We start from the raw sequence: 18,438 nt of genomic DNA, 5'->3' as shown, positions 1-18,438 counted from the left end.
ACGTCATATTTGGTTTTTCTTTTTTTTTATTACATTTTTTTTTTTAACAAAATAAAAAAATTCTATTTTTTTCCCTATAACTTCCTAAGTCATTAAACAACATTAAGTAACATTAAACAACATAAAAACAGAAAAGAATTAAACAACAAGAAACTTAGACAACATTTTTAAAAACATTTAACAATATGAAAATTATTGACAATCCCGTAACATAAAATTATTGAGGTAAATTAATTTAAGTAACCATAGTAGTTCAATTAAAATAATAAATTATGTTTGGCCCCATGACCCTTTAGCCCTTGGTTGGAGATGATTTTTTTTCACAGGGCTATTTTTGGCCTATGGCCCGACCCCTCGGTTGGAGATGGTAAGAAATATGGCCATACACTGTTCATTAAAATATTAATTTCTTGAATGACCAGATGGCTAAAATGAGCTATCTGGCCAGCCTTCGGTTTGGAGATAGCCTTAGCTCTTCTCAAATAATCCTAAGTCCACTCTAGTTAAAACTTATTACAAGCCAATTGCTATATATATATATATATATACACACACATATATCATACTTCAACAACATCAGCCGGAAAATTTCACTTCAAAGATTACCACATAAGATATAAAATTAGAATTGTTGCGCTAAAAAAATTCACGAAGGCTTTGTAACTGTGAATTATATACAGTAATGTTTTAGAAGTGAAAGGTAAAAATGTATAACAACATACACACAAACATTATCCCTTATATATATATATATAGAAATATTCTTTTACCATGTTACTATGTAACAAAACTCATGATCCAACATTATATTTTCCCACAATTTACTTTATTTTGTACTCTAGGAAAGTAGTAAAATTCAATCATACAAAAAAAAAACAAATATAAAATCGTGTCCATAATCCATATGAGATTTGATTAATCGAAAATATTTATTTACATTACATGCACCCCACAACCTTACAAAGGACCTTAAATAACTCGATTGAATCCCTTTGTCTTTTATCTTAACACGACATGTAACTGGAAACTCAATCTCTCAATCCTCCGTTGCACGAGCAGCAGATACAGCTTCAGCCTTCAGCTAGTAGTCACGTGACTTGTTGCTCGCAAAGTGCAGCAACGTCGAACGTCCAGACCTGACAGAGAAAACAGCATTCCAGATCTCAGTGAAGGCCCTGATAATAATGCCGTGGTTGCAGGGCGAGTTGAGCTGCAGGAAACAGTTGAGAAGCTCCCGGAGATCGTCTTTCGAGTATATCTCGTTCTCCAGTATCATCTGCAGCATCGAGTGTCGAAAGTCCAAGTAAGGGTCGCCGGAGTCTTTCTCCACAGCCACGCTCTCGTTGCCGATTCTACCGAAGCCCCTGACGGGTCTCGTGGCTTTTGCGTCGGAATTTGTGACTAAAAATGGAGCACAGTCGTCTTTGTAGACTTTGTTGTTGTTGTTATTGTTGCTTGGGGTTGAAGAAGAAGAAGAAGGAGGAGGGAAGTGGTTGTACTTGTTTTGTTTTAGGGTTTTGGAGGAGGGTTTAGGTTTAGGGTGGAATATTTGGAAGAGCTTAATAGGTTTTCTGCAGCTGCATCCTATGTCGACCGTGACTTTGCTCAACCGGAGCTTTCTTCTGGTTGTTGTAGGCATCGTGTGTGTTTTAGAGGGAGGGAGAGGGAGAAAGAGAGCGAGACAGAGAGAGAGAGAGAGAGAGGTTGAGTTTAGTTTAGTTGAGGAAGTGAGTGAGAGTTGTTGGGATAAGGGGATTTGACTATAAAGTGTTCATGTGAGCTCCTGAAGGGTCCCCTACATGCTAAAATGACTGTTCTGTGAGTTTATTCCAGTGACAGTCTCGTCTAAACCGCACAATTTGACTACGAAAAATATGTACTTGATGGGTTGCTTCCTAGTCATCATGGTGTGCTACTTCTTGATTGGCGTCAGGGACCGAGCTAGAAATTTCTTTTAATAGAGGCAACCCGAAAATCAATTAAGAAAATTTTATTATAGTATAACTTATAATCAATATAAAAATAGGGATGATTTCAAATGATAATGTATTACAATTCTAATGTTATAAAAATTTCAATGTAGTAGTGGAAAGTGACAAAGCGATAAGAAAAATATTAATACATAATTACGCAAAAGTGAGGTTTTTCGGTTTGAATGACAGAATAAGAGTACTTTTGCTCATATAATATTTGATATAGAGTATACGCAGTATGAAAGTATGCTAGATACTAGGTACATATATTTTCTTCAAAAATAACGCATGTGTATTATATAATTGTAGTCTGCGACTTAACTAAAGAATCACTTGAGTGGGGGCATATACCCCACTGAGCCTTCATTGGCTTTGTCCTTGGTTGGCACTGTAGTAGGCTAGTCAATTTGTACACCATTTGTTAACGAGACACGACACAAAAATAATAAGTTTTAGAGTGAGTTAATTTGTTAGTTATATTGTTATAAAGTCATTTTTTAAGAATCCAATAAGATATCGTTTGCCAAATCTACATATTAAGCATAACAATTTCCTGCATGACGCGTTAACCCAACACGACACGACTTGTTAACGAATCACGTCGTTATTTAATCATTTGTTAAGAACACATTAAGATAACAGATTTAACACGACACAACCCGATAATATAACGTATATGATACGAAAATGACTCGTTAAGATAACAGATATGACATAAAAATTACCTATTAAATTAGCAGTTATAACACAAAAACGGCGAACACTATCCGATTGTGAGGCCTACTCTCAAGTGATGCAAAGCTAATAATTAAATCACTGCTCATTGTCACCTGTATACACCTCCTAATGTTAGAAAATGATGTCCAAGATAATTTCCCTACTTCATTTTCATGGTTAATTGTAGACAAAATTAAGAGTCTTTATGGTCAATAATAATATTACTTCACCAAAACAAAAAATTATAATTTAGAATGGGTAATACTTATATTGTAAGCACTCACAAGTCTCACGTAAATAAATTCTTCATAAATCTTATTTATGCTGATCAATAAATATAATACAAATGCTTTAACTAAAGACTTTACAGAAATTTAAAGCTTGAGTTAGTGAGAGAGAGACATACAACCGGTTATACATAAAAATCCTCCGTGGCCCCCAACCAGATAGCATAAGTCCGGTCTTGTATGAGAAATAGGGAGAACAGATATACAATCAGTCATACGGAAGAATCTGCCCTTGTCCACAAGTAGGCAGCTCAAATCCATTCACTGCTTCTAGTATAACTAATCAAGCAACAATCAAAACTTTAAGACTTACTTTATTTATTGACTTGTCCATCCAAATGAAAGTCTAATATTTGCATCCTAAAGACAAATATGGTGGGCTAGATAGAGCAGGTATATCTATGATGCTTGATTGTTCTTGATCAAGCCTGCTACATGCTCAGCAACCCACAATGAGCCAGCCTCAGTGCAACCAAAAGCATGAGTGTGGCCCTCTCTTTCAATTGATAGAGCAACATCTGGGACCTGCTTGGAAATCTGGGACCCACAGATATACAAAGTAGTGATGCCCAGTAAGGCATATTAGAAAATGCCAAAAGCAAAAGTAAACCAAAGGGAAGTGAAATTTGCACGCCATTTTACACCTTCTACACACATTTTCTTAATTATGGCACTCTGATTTTCTTTTGATTTGTTCAATCTAATAGCTAGAAAAAAGTAGGGTGTGCAAGAGGTGAAAAAGGGCGTTCAAAAGTTATCTCCGCAAACAAAATTGCAACACACGCTTAACACTCAATAGCATCAACTGCAACCATTTTATCTCTCTTTTTACCAACGTGCATGACATTAGCAGCAAATATTCAATCTGTATGTTAAGAATTCTGACCATATCTTGTATCTGCTTGGAAAGAAAGCCAATACAATGGTCATTTAAAGCTTCTGAATCAATGTTTATCCAGGACAAACTGTAATCATATACTTTTCTAACATGAAAGCCATAAGAATCACCATACACCTTGTGATTGACATGTAAATTGTGCCTGCATATTTCAGGCGAGTAGCACTGGGAGTTAAAGGTATCTGGGAATCTCAGGGGTCTGGAAGGTCATGAAACTTACCATATAATTTTTAAAGCATAAATGCATTCGCAACATATTCATATGCACAAACAGGCAGGGAAACAATATCCCTCTTAAATCTTATTGACACTTGACTTCCAAACTCAACATTGAAAAGAACTCCTTAAATTACCTCTTCAAACATTTGCAATGGACCCCAGTGATCGTCAATGCCGAACAAAAATGCTATTTTGTGCTGGTTTCCCCTCATGAATGCCCAATCTGGTGTTGCTGAAAGCTGACAGTGGAGTCCTATGGTAAGCACAAAATATGTATACCACAGTTCTAACTTTCCTAGATGAACTATGCAGCAATTTTGGTGTTTGTTGAAGCTGAAGAGGCTATATATGCAAAGAGAATGTCATATCTTAACAAAAAAATAGTGTTGTGTTGAATACATAGTCGAACACCATCATGGTAACTTTTCAGTCAAATATATAACTTTCTGTTAACACGAGGATAACAGATTGAATGCATACATGATTACCAAATTACCAATTAGGAAAGAACTCATTCGTATCACATCAAGGATGCACCCAGTAGATGCAGTAGCACAAAACCAATATACATTTAAAAGTAAGAACTAGATTTTCGAAATGTGGATGAGAATCTAAAGGGAAGTAATAGTTGCATTTTCATGATCACCATGAAAGCATGTGGAGGTAATAACTCTATTTTCAGAGAGGATGAAAATATCAACATAAAAGGAGGAAGCGGGTGAAAAAAGTTTTACTATTAACAAAATCACATGAACCATGTTAAAGTTTCAGTTTAATTTGGAAGTCAGTGACTACAGTTTTCGAAAAACAATATTAGTAACTTTCATGATCAATTACAACTAAAATCTTAAATTTACAAAAAGCCAATAGTTTTACCTTTCTGAATTCTGTCATTGCCATGAAGAGGACATTCCGCATGGTATGGTACTGCAAGTACACAAATCAAATGTTCATGGAAAAAGATTCAAAACACATGCACAATAGCGTGCACACAGTCATGCACAAAAAACATATTGCTTGATGGAGGCAAATAGTTTAATCAGCAGAACATTGGTATAAGTATAAGCTTCTTCTTAATAAGAAATAACCAGAAAAGAAAAGATTTTTGACGTTTTTGAAAGTAAGTATGACCTAAGAAGCCAACTTCACCAATCTATTACAAGACAAACCTTTACCTTTACCAAGTGAGAGCAAGTAGCCTCAATTGCAGTAGCTGACCAGAGCTTCCCAAGGAATGTGGTCACAATTAAACTCAACAATCGGATAGGAAACAATCCCAAGAGTGCAACAATTAAGCTCAAGACAACACTTAGAATACGGGACCTGAAACACACTATTCTGTATTGTTAATCTCTATGAATGGCTACTGTTACAACTAATATCACTAGAATGAGTTTTAAAAGAACCCCGCCAATATACATTAGGACCAAGTGAGAATTCCAATGAATGGCTAAAAACGGGAGATGTTATTGGCACTCTAAAGAAGTCATCCGGCATTCCTCTCACATAAACACATAAACGAGAAACTCAACTTGGCGGAGAGTAGGATGATTTTTTGGAGTGTCAATAACAGTTCCCTGAACAATTCATCAACTGTCAGTTTTCTCATTGAATGTTCAACTTTCATTGTCGCGTAAGTGAAACCAACAAAACTAAACAGACACCAATGAAAGTACGCATGAAATATAAAAGTAAAACCAAAGGTACCAGCCACAGGAAAATTTTCATTATAATAACTGCCTATTGCATGTGCATGAAGCACACTAATGCATAGGACAAAACAAAAAACATGCATAAAAAAGAAAGAATTTTACGCTGCAAGCTTCCCAATGAAAGACTGCTGTACGGATTGTCGGTTTAAGGCCAAAAAAGGATATAGTCCAACACAAAATGTCACCTACAATTCCATAAAACATGTAGCAGGTTCTCTGTAGTCAGAAGCCTATGGGTGGTAGTAATAGTACGGCAAGTGACTGAGTGAGTAGTAGACAACATTGTACAAGGTTGTTGTCACCTTCTCTGGAGACTTCTGGAACATTTCTAGAGATATATATGAACCAATAGAGTGCCCAACCTGCAGGAAACTAAACTTCAGCTTTTTTTATAAGATAATCAAAGTCAGAAACAAAAAAAAAAAAAATTCAATCTTTTTTTCATGTAACCCTGTGGATGAATTGGTGATCACAGAACTTGTTGAGATCAACACCTGACAAAACAACTTTCGAACAAAAAAAAAAAAAAATCATGGTATACTAATAATCCTAGTTCAGAACCAGGAAATGCTGACAGATCTTCATCACCTAACCATTGATCGAAGGCTAAAACACACACATATTGAAGGATTACTAAAAACCTACACAGGAGAAACACCATATGGATAACACCCGAATGAAAAAAAACCAGAGTAAGAGAGGGCACTTGATCACAAAGCTTATGTTCTTAATACAGAAATTTCAGAACATAGTTGCATATAGATATAGTCATGAAAAAAAAAAACTACTCTCAGTAAACAATCACACACAAAAACTGAAACAAGAGAACATTTTGTGTTGACACTGGGAAATGCTTCGTATACTAACACTTAGACTAAAAAAAAAACATTGAAGCAGCTTCTGATCAAGGGGTGCTTGATTGTTAAATAAAGATGGATGTGTATTTGCAATATCACTGATGTATATGCCACCAATAAGTTTAGCAGATACAGCTTCGCTGATAAGTAATTGCTACAGAACTTAAATGCAAGAGATATCAAACTTGTTCCAAGAATCTAGAGGTGATTTAGGACCAGAATCAACAGATACTGCACTTATACGCCCCTCTTCTCCACACAGCAGACATTAAACTGAAAATAGAAGCACAAATTGGAGATAGAAAATTATCACACCAGTAATATAGGAACTTCATTATTTTGCAACTCCTGTTTGATGAAGTCCATCTGCAAGTACGAATTTAATTAGCAGTCAAAACTGTATGTGACACTCTACACTATTCTTTATTTTATTGAGGAACCAGACACAATTATAACTAATAAGTTCCAATATAGACAAATTGGCTGAAGAGTGCCATTAGGAAAACTATTGAAATGGAGTTTTGAAAAATAAGGGTAAGATCTGGAAGTCAAAGTTGGATTCTGTAGTACAGGAGAAAATGCATGGAATTGGAATGACATGAAAAACTGTACGCTCAGAAGCTCAATTCAGATATTTGGATTCAAAATTCAGTCATTGTTAATAGCAGCAGATCAACTACAACGCATTTGATTTGGGAGGCAATGACAATCAATATGTTTCACTCCATTATGCAGGATATTAAACCACCACACCACCAACTTGAGGTGTACCACAAATCTCTGATCTCTCTTATCCGGCCAACCATTTCTCAGAAGCAATAAAGCAAGCAGAGTTTACCTTATGATCAATTTGTTCTTGCAATGAGAACAGCCTTCCATGCTCCCAGTTCTAACAAAAAGAGAATATTATTTGACAATCATGCCCATGCCACAGATTGCTGAAGCATAGATATATATTGCATGTGATATGAAAAACACAGTAAACCATTTCTTAGGCTGAAGGACCATAAAAAGATAAAAAGATCAAATATCTGATTAATTAATGATACAAATGTCATGAAAATAACATTAAACTAAAACAGAAAGGCAAAGCCAGACTTGCAAGAACTATACCATATTTATTATGGAAGGTCAAAATCCCAACTTGCATGCATAATTGGTTGAAATCTAATCGTACAACGGTCTTAAAAACCTTTGTAACTTTCAGATTCAGAAACATGTAAACCTGAGGCCAATAAGATGACCACCACCCTTTTATCACTAACCCAACTACCCAAGACATATACCATTGTTCCTTTTAAAAATGTAACTAATGACACCCCTACTCAGCTTGTTTTAGCGCTGCTCTCCAAGAAAAAGGCAACAAGACCTGTAAGTGGCTTTCAGCTCATGCATCTGTGATCTGTCCAAATTAATTACCTTTAACTAAACAAAGATCAAAGAGACCTTTTGCTGGTTCACTTCATGCACTCCAACTGATATAGTATTTCAATTTACAGATATGTTGAAGCTCGGGACTACAATATATTCCACGAATCGCCCCTAATTTTTATTTGTCTTCAGTCTTCACATTACAGAGAAATTAACATATTGCTAATTGAATAGACGAAGCCTTATTAAAGCTGAGATAGGATTAGCCACACAAACCAAGGGTTAACCATATTTTATGTTCATAGAATTTCAGTAGGCTTTACAATGGGCAGCCAGCAAAACATACTCATCGTCAGTTGCAAAGGAAAGAAAAGTACAGCATTAATGATCAGGAGCAACAAAGGCAAAGAAGTGAAATTTGATGCAAATAGTAAACGAGTATGGCCTAACCTTGCATAAGCAAAATGTAATACCTTTTTGGTGTGAGATATATACCCAACAGCTGATGATAGACACAAGAATGCAAACAAATTAGCATATTTTTTACACTTTCCGAAACACTTAACGAATAATAACATACAACAAACACCAAAATCTTGCCTGTCACAGAAGCAGTTCCATCCAGCAACTCATACAGTGACTCCACAAAGTCTTTGTAAAATGAAACAACACCTACAATACCGAAAACCCAAATCGTAACTCTCAAAATTGAATCAATCCCACCCACACAAACACAAAAACCCACCTGGATTTCCAGGTATAACAAGAACATGCAATGCTGGATTGTCAGCAGGGATCTCCAGTATTTCAGTGGTGAAACTGAAACAAAAAAAAACAAAAAAAACCCAATTAACAAAACAATCGCCACTAAAACGATCACACACCACAAAGAATTTGGAGCCAAAAAAGTAAGAACCTTGACACATTGCATATACGAAACGTAGCACGCCTCTTCACTCGAATCGCTTCAGATTCTGAATTTTCCTGCTCACCCATTTCTCTGCTTCCACAGTATAATCTGTAGCTTGCCCTTGGCCTTATATAACTAAAAAAATATCGATAACGGAGTTTCACTTCAGAATTTAGACGCATATGTCCTACAATACAAAAATCTCATATAGGAGAACAAAATCAAATATGAACGTCTAATTACACCGATGTTTTTTGTGATAAAACCAGAGCTGTGGTGTTGTGCAGGTGGTAAGGTACAAGTTAAAAGGACAATATCGGTGTGATTGGACTATACAGCATCCTATGGCTACTGCTAGGCTGCTAGCTATTTCTCTCTAAAAAGTGTATGAGTTTATGAAGGCCTCGTACTTGTTTAGGACAATTAATTCATAATTTGAAAACCAAACTTGTAGGCTTTGTGGATGGGTGGGAGTAAGAAACGGAGACGTTACCTGAAACCAGAAGAGGCTGAGATAGGAAAGAGCCGAAGAAGCATCTCTGTATTTCGGTCTTCTATTTACTAATATTTTTTCCAAAGTTTTTTATTGTCCTTATTTTGTGGGAGGAAGCTATTTAATTGAACAAATTAAAATATAAAAATAAAAAATTAAGAGTCATAAATAAGAAAAAAAATAGGAGGAAGCTATGAACAAATTACAGAAAATGAAGGTGTGTAAAAATAGTTGTATGGATATATAGCTATGAATCAAATTGTTGAATATGCTCTCTCAAGAATCTAAAAGAACTTAGCCAATAAATTTGAGTCACTTCAAGGGCAATGTATAGTAGAACTAGAAGGCATCTAGCTTAAATAAAAAGCAACTTTTGTAGTGTAACATGTGTTGCTAATTTACGTGTTCTAATATAGTTGGAGAATTTATTGTTGTGCGGAAGCATACCTACGAGTTCAACACACACGAGTCAATATTGCTGATATTCCCTCCACTTTAACCACCCGAAAGAAATAGGTTTGGAATTTTTCTAAAGGGCCTTAGCAATATGTGTGTGTGGTACCTTTAGGATGGATGACTCTCCTCATCCACCGATGTGGGACTCCAATCATAGCTATAATCTCAACCACCAAACCCAACAATTGTTGGTACTAAAACGGTGAGTTTATGTTAGAATTTGTTATTAACTATATAATTCTAACTTTCATACATTAATTTCGTTCCAATTTCATATATAAAGTGAAATTGTGTGACACTTTCGTACTTCCGTTAGCGGTTTTTTAGTCTTCATCATTTTTAGTTCTTGTTGACTTTTAAATTGCTAATAACAATTATGTTTTGTGATATAAATAATCTAAAAATATATATTATTAATGAACACATTTCACTGCCTTGCCATTTCAGCTAGTGTGGTTTCTTCGTTCTTCAGCTCTAATTGGAAACCAAAATGCAAGGTTGATGTTTCTTTTGAGTAGGTCATTCGATGGCATCCCCCTCACCAAGACGTTATAAAGTTAAACTTGGATGGTTCTGTCACTCCGGAGACAGTTGATGTTGCTTTTGTGTCAAGGAATTATGAGGGTCAAGTTATTGGTACTAGTGCTTTCAACCTAGACGGAGTAACTATTTCAGTGGCTGAGGCTATGAGTTTGAGGGAAGGATTAAGGTTTGCTAGATGTAAAGGCTTCAAAACATTCTGGTGGAGGGAGATTCAAAGTTAATCAGCTGCACATTTCAAGGAAAATGAGACGTCCATTGGAACCTAAATTCTATTATTGAGGATATTCGTGGGATGGTTTCTAAGTTCAATTGCATCGAATGAAACTATATTTTCAAAAAAGCAAATTCTATGGCAGACGCATTAGCTCATCTAGGTCTCATTCTTAATAAACCGGATTTCTAGAATCATCGTCTCCCTTCTGCAGCGTTTAATGCCTCAACTTTGATTTCTTCTCCTTAGACCATCTCCAACCCTTGGGCTAAACCAAAAAATTTTAGCCCAAAAAATTTAGGTTTTAGCCCATAAACAACTTTTCTGCTCCAACTCTTCTGGTCTAAATTTTTTAGCTTGAGATTATTAAAGAATAAATTTAGGCTAATTTTTTCTTTTAAAGTAATTAAAAAAAATTATGTTCACTATCATAATTTAATTTTATAAACATTTTAATCTAAAAATATTTAAATTTCGATAGATATTGAAAAATCACTAAATTTGGGTGAATTTTGAGTTAAATAATTTTTTTAAGGAGAAATTAGGTTCTCATCCTTCCTTTTACTACTCCATTGATTAAAATCTTATTTCTTTCCAATTTTTGATCAAGTTCCTTAGTATTAATAACATCATTAATTATTTCAATAATAAAATATTTTTATTTCTAAATATATTCATTTAATGTTAAAAATGTTACAATTAGTATATTTATATTTATGGCTAAATTTTTTATCATATATTTTTATTTTTAGTTCGTACCCATTTTTCATTTGCAACCCTTTTGTAATTTGTACCAATTTTCTTTTCAGTTTTAATTTGTACCCATATATTAATTTATTTTTGTGCCCATATTTTATAAAGTTTTATTTGTATTTATACCCATTTTTAATTTTGCTAAATGTACCCATGCTAATTATGTCACATCCCGGCCTGGGCCTCCACCACAACCCGGGCTCGACTTCACCATAGTACGATATTGTACACTTGACTCCGCCGTAGTATGATATTGTCCGCTTTGGGCCCCGGCCATGCCTTCACGGTTTTGTTTCTGGAAACTCACACGAGAACTTCCCAGTGGATCATCCATCCTGGGATTGCTCTCGTGCGAACTCGCTTAACTTCGGAGTTCCTACGGAACCCGAAGCCAGTGAGCTCCCAAAAGGCGTCGTGCTAGGTAGAGATGAGAATATACATATAAGGCTTACAGAATCCACTCCCCTAGGCGATGTGGGATGTAACAATCCACCGATAAGGGCCCGACATCCTCGTCGGCACACTTCCAGCCAGGGATTGGCTCTGATACCAAATTGTCACATCCCGGCCCGGGACCCCACCACATCCCGGGCTCGACTCCACCGTAGCACGATATTGTCCGCTTTGGGCCTCAACCACGCCCTCACGGTTTTGTTTCTGGGAACTCACACAATAACTTCCTAGGGATTGCTCTCGCGTGAACTTGCTTAACTTCAGAGTTCCGATGAACTTCGAAGCTAATGAGCTCCCAAAAGGTCTCATGTTAGGTAGAGATGGGAATATACATATAAGGCTTACAAGATCCACTCTCCTAGGCGATGTGGGATGTAACAAATTATATGTACCATTCATGTAATTTTTTTCAAATTTTTAATCTTAAAATGTACTCATTCTTAAATATACCAATTTGTTATATGTAAAATGTACCATTTTTTATATATAAAATCTATTCAATTTTTTTTCTAATCCATTTTTAAACTTATGTGGGTACATTCTTTTTTCTTTTATTTGAGAATGTATCCATATTAAGTTTAATCAAAGAAATTTACTAATTTTATTTAGCCTAATATCTTTCTTTTTTTTTTTTTTTTTTTTTGTGATTTTGAAGAATGTACTCATGTTTTGATACAATAATTTTGATGAATGTACCCATGTTTCTACACACACACACACAACAGTATATTTATATTTTAATATTCTTAATCCCACAAATTATGTTTTTTATTATTTAAAATCTCATTAATATAAACAACTATAAATTTCAATTTTTAATTTAAAAAATATAGTAACGTATATAAAAATAAATTATCACAATAAGTTCAGGGACTTAGATAAAATTTTGAAACCAACAAGGTTTCAGTCAAAGAATATTCATAGTTAGGGACCGCATCCAAAGTCTCCCTTTTTTAAATTATTTTAGCCGTTGGATTTAAATTTGGGCCGTTAAATGTTTTTTTTTTATCATTAGATTTGATTATATTCGATCTCAGCCGTTGGATTCAATAAATCCTGAGAGACATGCCATGTGAGTGGGGTCCCGCTGGTGGTGCCCACACCATTTATGGGCTAAATCCTGGGGGGGTATTTGGCTTTTATTTGGCTTTTAGCTTTTAACCCACACATTTAGCATGGGTTGAGTTAGGTTTGGGGGAATAATAAAACCTAAAAAATAGCATTCAGTCCAGAGTTGGGTTTGGTCTGAGTGTAGATAATATCGTGTTTTCAACAAAAAAAAAAAAAAAACCCCAATGTTTTTTGTGATAAAACTTCATACCTGATAAATTGAGCATGTGGTAATTACCAAATTGAGGACAGTATCGATGCTGTTGAAAGTGAAGTTCCCGGGCCATCTCTCTGAAAAATTCAACAGAATCGACATCCGGAGGCCCCCAAAAGAAAGAGCGGTTTGCTGCCATGGAGGCCGCTGCTGTGAAGAACTGGGAGAACAGCTCTTGGGCAATGGAGATTGGGCTTCGAGCTTAACTTCAGTATTTGCACATTATGGGCTACTGTTTGTGGTGTATTACAAGAGGCCTATTCCATTTTATGGGCTTCGAGCTTAACTTAACTATTTACAAGAGGCCTATTCCATTTTATTTATATTTAATGGAAAACTATGAAATAAACGAAAATACTGACAATATTTTACACGTGTTCACAAGTTAGTGTTTTCTTGTCGAGAGATTTTTCAGTGAGTTTGAAACACAATTAGATAATGTCATGTAACATATCACTCCGTGTTTTGAGCACGTTGAAAAATATCTCCTTCTTTTTAGTCTCTGTTGTCTGGTGGATATTCACGTTTTAGCACATGACATTTTTGCTCATTTTATTATGTTTATATTTGAAAATTCTTATTGATAAAAATAAATAAATCTTAACAAATTCACTAAAAGTAAAAAAAAAAAATCCAAAAATTGCTACGGACTTGCTACGATTTTGCCTTGGTGCATGAGGCTCTTAAACCTCATTTTGATGTAATAAAATAAAATAAAATAGTTCACTAAATACGAATATGGTTCGTATAACTCAATTAAACTTCATTGCTTTATACGCTTCTCTTAACTCTTCATTTTAAGTTTACTTCACACAACTCTTAATCTTAAGTTTACTTCACACAACTCTTATTTTAAAGATTTATCATCATAAGCAACGTTGCAACAAATTTGTATTATTTCTTGAAATATTTTTCGGACTTTAATCAATTTACAATGACATTTTTGAGGAAAACAAAATACTAAAAACTAAAACTAGTTATACGTATCCATACGTGACAAAATCTTTTTTGTCACGTGTGCATTTGCATACGGATAGACTTTAATGAATTTACAATGACATTTTTGAATGTTTCACCATACTCTTCTTCTTCGATTATATACATAGATCATTATTTTAGACGATTTTGTAATAAATTGAAATTTAAATGGAAAATGGGACGAATTTCAATGATCCAAACCGTCTATTCTTCAAGTTGCACTCTCTAGATCATTCTTGTAAAATATTAACCAAATCGAAAATGCTTGAGACATCTAATTGAGTTTTAAAAAATTGATGAATATTATATTCTAAGAAATACTGAAAGTTCATCATGTCAATCAAATGAGTATGTAGTTTCGGATTAAATAACCTACGAATGAAGACTTAAAAAATAAACAGTTCGAATCGTTAAAATCTAATGCATAATAGCCCCACAACTAGTCTCATTTTTACCTAAAAAATAGAAATTATTTTAAATAAAGACTCTGTTACTTCTTTCTAAACGCTCATCCCTCCCTCTATTTCCCTTTCTTTTCATTTTAGTTTAGTGGAATTTTCTGTTCTTAATTGTTAAAACAAAATATCAAACCGCCAAAGGGTAAATCCGTCATTGACTACGATTCCCGAGAAGTCCCTTCCTCCTCACAGAACTTCGCGTAAATCGTAAGGAGGCGTCCATCGCAAGAAATCCTCTAATTTTTCTTTTTCTTTTAAAATCCACATCTTTGTTCGTCTCTCATATATTAATTAAATAAATAAATTAATTAATTAATCCTGTTGTGGATTAACAACTTAACTGCCCAAAAGTCCATATATATATATATATATATATATATAGAAATCGATACACATACAAATATAGCATTTCCAGAAACTTGGCAATTTCTTCCCGTCTCAAACTCCCTGCGAATTTGTGTCTGTCTATCTCTCCCTTCACAGAACCAGAGATTAAATAAAACCCCATTTCTCCTCAAAGAATATTATTAATCCCTTCCTTCTTGCTGGTTGGTTGGAACTCCTCACATGGTGGGCATTTTTGGTTCTGGCTCTCCGCTCGGACTTCTTATTTTTTCCTTTTGGACTCCTTCTCAACGAGAAGGTATCGATCAATCATCGCTTGTCCGTCTCTCTGAAATCTTAACGTTCTCTTTTCTTTCGGTTTTCCAAGTAATGCAATTTCGGGGTCGAATTTATAATTTAGTTTCGTGTTGCAGGGATGTAATTTGTGTGTGTTGGTGTTTGATGTGAAGGAATCAAAAGATGTTGGGAAGCTTGCTTACCAGAATTCTTATGTATGTTAATGTTCTGTCATTAATGTTAATCCAGTTTTTGAATCTTGATCTTCGACTTTACCTTTGATTTTGTACTTGGGTTGTTTTTTTTTTTTTTTTAATATTGGTTTTGTTGGTTGGGGGTGTGCAGATTGTTTCTTGGGTATGCATACCCAGCATTTGAGTGTTATAAAACTGTGGAGAAGAACAGAGTTGAGATTGAAGAACTCCGCTTTTGGTGTCAGTATTGGTACGTAAACACCTCTCTACATTAATGTGATAGTATTTCAAACCAATCATGCGACGTTGTGTGAGAAAGTTACAACACGTAATGATGCGTGATAGGTTTGAGATACCACCACATTAGCGTCCCCGGGTCTTTCCCCATATGGGGTTATCTTCTTGGTAGCAATTCAACCAATAATTTGTTTAATGGTTGTTTAAATGATGTCATTAACTTTGGATAACAACATGTCCAAAGTCCAATTGAATATGCAATAACGACATGTCGTTTTTACAGGATAATTGTGGCAATGCTCACAGTTCTTGAGAGGGTTGGAGATGTATTCATCTCATGGTGCAAGTCACTCTCTAACTATAAACTCATTTTTCATCATTTTAGCATTCATTTGTTATTTGAATTGTGACCCATATTAAGTTACTCTTGTGAAAAAAATGTGAAGGTTGCCCATGTATGGTGAGGGGAAGGTGGCTCTTTTCATCTACCTATGGTATCCAAAGACCAAGGTAAGAAACACATATTTCGAGCGATTGATCAAATTTATATAACGTCGTCCTAGATTTATGTTGGCAGATTGTGAATTGGAAAATAACTGAACATACATTCCGTCAACATTCAAGCAACACTTAACCTAATTAGTGATCTGTATTCACAGTTGACAACATATCCTGTTATACAAATATTGAGTTTGATTCATTGGAATACCATTTGAAATGTGCATATATTTGCGCTAGACTTACATTGTCTGCCTGTGAATCTGACTGAACATACATTCCGTTAGCGTTTAGAATCCGCATTGACAGTCTAACAACATAAACACGGTTGTACAAATTTTCAATTGATTCATTGGAATGACATTTGAAATGTGGTTGTAGGGAACTGGGTTTGTGTACAAGACCTTCCTGAGGCCATATGTAGCAAAGCATGAGACAGACATAGACAGGAAGTTGCTTGAGTTGAGAGCAAGAGCCTGGGATTTGACTGTTTTCTACTGGCAGAACTGCGCCCAATCCGGCCACGCTGCTTTCCTCCAAGCCCTTCAGTACTTGGCTGCTAACTCCACAAACTTCGCCACCAAAACCACCACCGAGGTAGGCCACATTTACAATGCAATACACTTCTAGCATCGATCGAAGTATAGTATGCATCAGAATCCTTGATCGCGCATCCAGTCGTTCATTCACCTGGTTCATGTAGGCGATATGAGCAAGAAACAATTTCTCTCGTGCACAAAAACGAAGATTTGAATTTTTCTGGAAAAGGGGTTACTGAAAATCCTTTGTTTTTGTTTGTTTGATTATTTGAACCAACCTCACAGTCGCAGACAGTCGATGATGATCAGCAGGACGCCACAGCACCAGCACCGCAGCAGCCAAACGTGCCGCTTCGCAAACCGAGCGGAAAGAACAAGTGGCCGCCAGAATCCCCACCAGCAACACCCAATGGCAGAGCCACCACAGTCAACCGGCGCCATGTCTGAGCCTCCGAGGTCCCCAAAGGTGGTTCAGTCCCGACATCAAACAGATGGTGGGCAGGTTGACGAGTTGACCGAGAAGCTCCGGCTCAGGCCTTCCAAGCCAATCCAGTGACAGATTAGATTGTGATCACAAAAGAAAAACAAAAAAGGAGAAACAGAAATTGTACAAATCCCAGAAACAGCAATCGATTGATTGATTGATCGAACTCTGAAATATATAATATATACAGATGACAAAAAGTGGCAGAATGTGTTAGGTGGCGAGTCCGATGCAGCGGAGTGTGCGGCGGAGGGCTTGGGAGAGGAAGGGGACGACGCAGTGGGTGAAGAAAGAGAGGCAGGGGGAGAGCTTGAGGCAGAGGCGGCGGAGGAAGTTTGGGCCAGATGGGCCGGAGGTGGAGGACATGGGCTGGAGGTAGGCCCAGGCGGCCTGCTTAACGAGGCGGTTGCGAATGGAGATTTCGTAGCCGGAGTTGTTGGCGGTGGCAGCGGTGGGGGAATTCACGGCGGCGGAGGAGGGGAGCAGGTCTTTGAGAGAAGTGTACGATTTGGAGCTCTTGAAGGAGAGGAGCTCCAGGTCCAGTTGGAGTGGCTCTGGGCCCGACACGCCGCCGTTTTGGGCTGGGAGGCTGGGGTTGCGGAGGCGCCGGAGCTTGGTAGTTGAGGTAGGAGTGGTGGTGGCGGAGAGCAGGCTGAGCTTGGCGGGGACCACCACGGATGTGCAGATAGAGTTTCTGCGGCAGAGCTTCCCCGACGAGGGCAGTGGGGTCGCCGGGTGTGGGCTGAGTACGGTTGAATCGTCCATAGTAGAGCAGCTGAAAGCAAAGCAGAAGAACAAAATGTGCGTGAGAGAGAGAGAGAGAGAGGAACGTGAAACGCGGTTTGGGTTCACGGCGGGTGCGTGGGTGCGTTTTGGCAATGATTGGCCTAAAACAAACGTCGTTTTTGTCTTCACGCGCAAAACACTCTTCTTTTTCGTTTTTGAAAAATTGTCGTTTGCGGCCCGCCACCCTGACGAGCCTGCGCTGCGCTCAATTTATACCCCCTTTTTTGGACTGGTTGTTAGCCCTCGTTTCTGAGAACGGGAATATTTCGACTATAAAAAGACGGGAAAATGAACCATATAAATTAAAAAGACAATGCGAGTTAAATAAAAATTTTGTACAAAATTTTTAAACTAAATAATACGTCACAACAAATAAATACGTTAATCAATAATTCAATTATCAATAATTAGGGGTGGGCGCGGTTTGGTTTGGTACGGTTTTGAGTGAAACCAAAACCAAAACCGC

The 18,438-nt window shown here is 36.5% G+C and overlaps 4 protein-coding genes across 6 annotated transcripts; 1 reads left to right on the top strand and 3 right to left on the bottom strand.

The window, feature by feature from the left end:
- Positions 1 to 955: 955 nt before the first annotated feature.
- Positions 956 to 1,645, bottom strand: LOC137744220 (transcription repressor OFP6-like). The gene has a single exon (XM_068484082.1). The coding sequence runs from the start codon at positions 1,637 to 1,639 to the stop codon at positions 1,082 to 1,084; it is 558 nt and encodes a 185-aa protein (XP_068340183.1). The 5' UTR covers positions 1,640 to 1,645; the 3' UTR covers positions 956 to 1,081.
- Positions 1,646 to 3,273: 1,628 nt separating this feature from the next.
- LOC137746104 (uncharacterized) lies at positions 3,274 to 9,571 on the bottom strand. 3 transcript variants are annotated; one of them, XM_068486169.1, is made up of 13 exons: positions 9,438 to 9,571; positions 8,951 to 9,079; positions 8,780 to 8,853; positions 8,635 to 8,706; positions 8,508 to 8,536; positions 7,502 to 7,552; positions 6,979 to 7,029; positions 6,109 to 6,168; positions 5,909 to 5,991; positions 5,270 to 5,417; positions 4,971 to 5,021; positions 4,229 to 4,333; positions 3,274 to 3,514 (listed from the first exon to the last, which is right to left on the bottom strand). In XM_068486169.1, exons 1-13 carry the CDS (start codon positions 9,479 to 9,481, stop codon positions 3,377 to 3,379), a joined length of 1,035 nt encoding a protein of 344 aa, XP_068342270.1. In that variant the 5' UTR covers positions 9,482 to 9,571; the 3' UTR covers positions 3,274 to 3,376. The 3 variants fall into 3 exon arrangements, with proteins under 3 accessions (XP_068342270.1, XP_068342269.1, XP_068342268.1); XM_068486168.1 differs by lacking the exons at positions 5,909 to 5,991; positions 6,109 to 6,168 and having other exon boundaries at positions 8,508 to 8,706; XM_068486167.1 differs by lacking the exons at positions 5,909 to 5,991; positions 6,109 to 6,168; positions 9,438 to 9,571 and having other exon boundaries at positions 8,508 to 8,706; positions 8,951 to 9,425.
- A 5,757-nt stretch (positions 9,572 to 15,328) lies between these two features.
- Positions 15,329 to 17,155, top strand: LOC137745739 (HVA22-like protein j). The gene is made up of 6 exons (XM_068485742.1): positions 15,329 to 15,449; positions 15,580 to 15,678; positions 15,949 to 16,005; positions 16,112 to 16,175; positions 16,545 to 16,760; positions 16,988 to 17,155. Exons 1-6 carry the CDS (start codon positions 15,418 to 15,420, stop codon positions 17,147 to 17,149), a joined length of 630 nt encoding a protein of 209 aa, XP_068341843.1. The 5' UTR covers positions 15,329 to 15,417; the 3' UTR covers positions 17,150 to 17,155.
- Positions 17,156 to 17,399: 244 nt separating this feature from the next.
- LOC137745740 (uncharacterized) lies at positions 17,400 to 18,142 on the bottom strand. The gene has a single exon (XM_068485743.1). It carries the CDS (start codon positions 17,949 to 17,951, stop codon positions 17,400 to 17,402), a length of 552 nt encoding a protein of 183 aa, XP_068341844.1. The 5' UTR covers positions 17,952 to 18,142.
- Between the last annotated feature and the right edge of the window lie 296 nt (positions 18,143 to 18,438).

This window comes from Pyrus communis, chromosome 9, assembly GCF_963583255.1.
Source record: "Pyrus communis chromosome 9, drPyrComm1.1, whole genome shotgun sequence".
Lineage (NCBI taxonomy): Eukaryota > Viridiplantae > Streptophyta > Magnoliopsida > Rosales > Rosaceae > Pyrus > Pyrus communis.
Note: the sequence above shows the minus strand (reverse complement) of the source record. Positions and strands in the feature narration are given on the sequence as shown.